General features: G+C 39.6%; 1 protein-coding gene across 1 annotated transcript; it reads right to left on the bottom strand.

Moving 5' to 3' along the window:
- Positions 1-232: 232 nt before the first annotated feature.
- Positions 233-4,039, bottom strand: LOC139745402 (sulfotransferase 1B1-like). Its single transcript, XM_071655797.1, has 6 exons — positions 3,859-4,039; positions 3,181-3,425; positions 1,980-2,100; positions 1,455-1,552; positions 1,159-1,348; positions 233-342 (listed from the first exon to the last, which is right to left on the bottom strand). The coding sequence occupies exons 1-6, from the start codon at positions 4,037-4,039 to the stop codon at positions 233-235; spliced, it is 945 nt and encodes a 314-aa protein (XP_071511898.1).
- Between the last annotated feature and the right edge of the window lie 581 nt (positions 4,040-4,620).

The following is a 4,620-nucleotide window of genomic DNA, read 5'->3' as shown; positions in this document are numbered from 1 at the left end:
CTCGCCCATTACAGCGAGAGGGCCTTGACAAAAGGCTATACTTTGGGCGGTCTGACAACACGGAACACTCAGATCCCGTGCCGTACCGTGTGTACATGCTCGCTCTGACGAACCACTTGGTGATAGCATAACCTGTAAACGCATGTCCATTGCATACATATTCTGGGGACAGCCTCCTCTAAGGTTGTTTTGAACGTCATGGTTGATCCCAACGACGAGTACGGGAATGATCTCACTCGAAGTCGAAGGTCAAGTCAGTGTCAGCCATCTGTTCCGAGTACACACGATCGAACTCTTCGTTGTCACGGACCGTGAATCGGTCTTTCCAACTGCCGATTACGCCTATACGGAAGGAAATTTAACAACAACTTTAGGAACATTCATAGAGCAAAATTTAATTACAAATTTTACCTGTAAACTTCTTCTCGAATGGAATATGCGACGGTCATGTTGGTTGGAATGGTCTTTTAGAGTTTGTTGAAATCAAAAGTCACGATGACTCTCAATCTGATATATTGAACTCGGTTCAATCTGATATATTGAAGTCAGTTCAATACAAACTGCAATCTGGAATTACAAAATGTATTTCAAAATTGTGTGAAGGTGATTCCTCTCCACGGAACTTTGTGGAAATTTTGTCAATAAGTAATTGTGTTCATTCAATCAAGCTCGATAGTGTAAGAGTTTAATCATTGAAATAAATCTTACGTTTGTCGACCTTACATAATATCTCATTGCACCCGGTGTATTGTAATCTAGTGAAATAGGGTGTATGGTAGTCTTAGCAAAATTGAAGAATATTTCCCGACTATTAATTCTTAGTATCTGGGTCGTGAAGGATAATTGTGATCCTAGAATATTATAAAAAAGTAATAATCTTTAATGAAACGCGTACAGTGGACACCCGTTATAACGAAGTCCTCGGGACCGGCAGTTATCTTTCGTTATATAAAAATTTCGTTATAACCGAATAAAAATAAAGAACAGAGAGCGGATAATTTTGCGGCCTGAATTTTTACTTCGTTGTGATTGGAATTTCGTTATAACCGTGTTCGTCATAACGGGAGTGCACTGTACTATCATTGAACGTAGAGTTCCAGACGATAAATTTCTCGAACCTGACACCTTTTCCACAACAGGTGGTCCACTTGATCTCACCTTTACTCATATACGCGTGTTTCCCAAGTGCTTTCACCAGAAGGTCTCCGTTCTGTACAGTCTCTGCCACCTTGTCATAAGATTTCTTCATTCCACCAAACGAGCTGTGCTCCGCGATACGATCGAGAACTGCAGTCGACAGGGGGCGTCCCAAAAATTCCGCAATCTTGGTTGTAGATGCGCGCAAATCCTAGTGACGATGATATAGGCAAATTATTGAGATGTTGAAATAGACTGCCATGGAATAAAATCATGTATAAGCATCGAGAAAAGCATGGTGAAAATGTATAACATACCTTCTTCATATCTTCATATTTGATGAAGAGTCGATTTTCTTCCTTTCTCAGGTTCCATGATGTTTTCACGTGATCAAACCATGACCCGTAATTACGCGCTGTGAAGGAAGTAATAGCAGAAAAAAAAAACATAATAGATGATCATAATGGACGCATTCACACTTCGCTATCATCTCATTTTATGGAACTTTTAGCTTCAAACATCACTAGCCTACAAACAAATAACCCAATATCGCATCCAATTTATAAAAAAAAAATCAAGTTTTATTGTCAAGCAAACCAGTGTACTTATTGGCTACCCATATTTTCATAGCGTAATACATGCACGAAAAAAGAAACGAAATGCTCATTTCCAACATAGTTAAGTCATAACTAACTGTCACAGGTTATGAACGAATGATCAATACACAAAACATTCATCTTTTCAGCATTCAGCCATATTATTTTTAATCAAATTCAAGCATGAATCTCCGTTCAAGAGTTTTAATGCCATTCGTGCAATCACCGATGATGACAATAACTCACTTCCATCCATGAATTCCTTGAGGGCGGCCTTCCATCGAATAAAGTCTCCCATCTCGTTCTCGCCTACGAATCGGTCGAGAGATGTTATCACGTCTTTTGGGTTCCTGGCTACGTAGATCACCTAATACATTGGTAGAAGGCGATGGAGAGTACAACAATGAAAAGCATAAAAATTCACCTGTTTCATTCATTTTGTAAATGACTACCGTACGTAATAACATTTCCAACGCAAGACTAGGTAAACTGCCACGAGGGAAAGAGAAGAGCGGCGAGATGTTCGTTATTCCAAAAGTTCGTTGATCCAATGAAGGGCTTGTTTTCCGATTCACACACATATTCTCTGTACCTTGACGTTCATTAATCCGAAAATGAAAGAGTTTGTTATTCCGAAGGTTCATTAATCTGAAAATGTAATAAGGTTCGTTTGATATTACAAAGGTTCGTTAATCAGAAAATGAAAAAAGGTTCCGCATTCTAAAGGTTGGTTCATTCGAAAATGAAAAGAAGATGCGTACTAACGTTCGGAATTACTAACCTTATTTCGATTCCCGATTAACGAACCTTTGGAATGACAAAACTTATTTCATTTTGGACAATCGGATCTTCGGAATGACGAACTTTAATTCATATTCTGAATAACGAGCCTTCGCAATGACGGATCTTCAGAACAACGAGCTGTAACTGCTAAGAACGCGCACTGCAAATTGAAATTGTATCATAGATAAAAATATTTCCTTTAAATTACTGTAAAGGCTGAAGTGAAGAAACGCATATTATTAGATAAAACAAGATCTTCCAGCACAAAATGTCACATTCATGAAAAGAAGAATAAAGAAATAGAACATCTGTTCCATTACTGATGATTTCCTCTTTCATTAGATTTTTGTCTTGTAAAATAATACTAGTATAGGTTGTTCACAAAAGCATTATTTGGGGTCGCCGGCTTGTTAGAAGTGGGACTATAATAATTGCTCGACGTGGCTTTTTACTTATACACACGTCTTGTGCATAATCTCTAATTTGAAAAGGAAAATAAAATCAAAACTCTGTACAATTTGACGCTAACGGAGAGTAGAATCTTTTCACGGATATTTCATTGTAGCTAAACGCAAAACTTCTTGGGTAAACAATCGTGTCAAGAGATAGACAGCAACGACCGCGCCATCATGATGACAGATTTGGTATTCGAATTTCACCAGACCTTTGCTTTGGAACTGGCTAGTTGTGGCGGAAGATATCGGACCGGAAGGTGAGTCTGGATGATCCGCGGTGAGGACGCCTTCTCTACAATCTTGTAGAACGGTAGGTGGCGCTTTTTAGACTCGTCGTAGGAGTCCTTCTGAAAGTAGATCATCTCGATGTTGCCCTGTGTCGTCGTGCGGTCGATGGTCTCGGGGTTGCCATCGTTCAAGATGAGGTGCACGATCTCGGACGCCCAATGCGTACCTAAGATTACACCATGAGGGCGTTTGAGAATTATATGCAGCGGTGTATTATTTCGTGAATGATGTTTAGGTCAGAAAATAACCAAACCTCCCGTCTGACTTCGGACTCGGGACTGTGAAAATAGTAGGCCTACATTGGGGGAGATGTTGATTCGCAGTACATGATAAGAGCGTTTTCTTGCATCAGAGAATACGAGAAAAAAAAGTCTCTTGCAGAAAAAACAGAGAGAAAAAAAATCAGTACAATATAAGAATAGTGGAACGTTTCGGTCTGTCAGGTTGCCTATTGATAAGCTGGAAAAACCACTTAAAATTCAAATTCACAATAGCAGTCTGTAGGACCTGCCCAAGGATAGATAGAAACACCCTTTTTCTTTAAGAAAATTACATTCTTATAGTGATAATGAACCCTAGGAGGTGAGGCAGATACCAACCAGACTTGGAGTACGTGTTGATCCAGATGTCGTCATCCCGAACCTCGAACGTCTTTAGGCGTTCGATGCTCGACGGCATGACCAAACCACTGTACTTCACTCCGTCGTGGTAGACGCTGCCGTGCACCGCATGTTCCACCCAGTCATCATCGCTGAATACGGAGGCGACGTCCATGCTCATCGATCAAGGGCGGTAGGCCTACGGCGTTCGTAGTGGAAATCAGAATAATTTGTCGTGCTTCTATAGGAAAGAGGATGTAAATACCGGTTGTAATGGCTAATTTCGCAGACATTTTATTATCTAAAGTATCCAATCTCATACAAAAACTACACCGTAAACAAGATAATCTTAGAGTTAATTCTTTGAAAACAAGGCACTATACGTATCAAGATATCGTCAAACGTTGTTAGCTGTTACTTGTGTCGGACGAATTATCACAAAAAGAAGTAAAGGGTCCAAAATATGTTCTTTATCTAAAGTGTCTGACATTCGACTGCTTGTAACTGGTTAGTTCTAAGTATGATATCCAGATAGGATGTGATTGCAGTCCCTTTGTAGAGTAGACATAATTCGAATTTATGCATATCATTACAGGATTGACCCCGACTAGAGCCTCACCCGACATAGCAACCATCAATTCGAACAAATAATTACTCGGATTTAGAATTGTTTATTGCACATAGTGTGTTCAAGAGAATAGAATAACTTGTTACTGGGTCCTATAATGTATTCACTCTAAATAGTTCGACAGCGAAACCTGC

The sequence above is a fragment of the Diadema antillarum genome, unplaced genomic scaffold, assembly GCF_040938485.1.
Source record: "Diadema antillarum isolate AM-2024a unplaced genomic scaffold, OU_Dant_1.0 scf00000036, whole genome shotgun sequence".
NCBI lineage: Eukaryota > Metazoa > Echinodermata > Echinoidea > Diadematoida > Diadematidae > Diadema > Diadema antillarum.
This window is presented reverse-complemented; position numbering and strand designations above follow the sequence as displayed.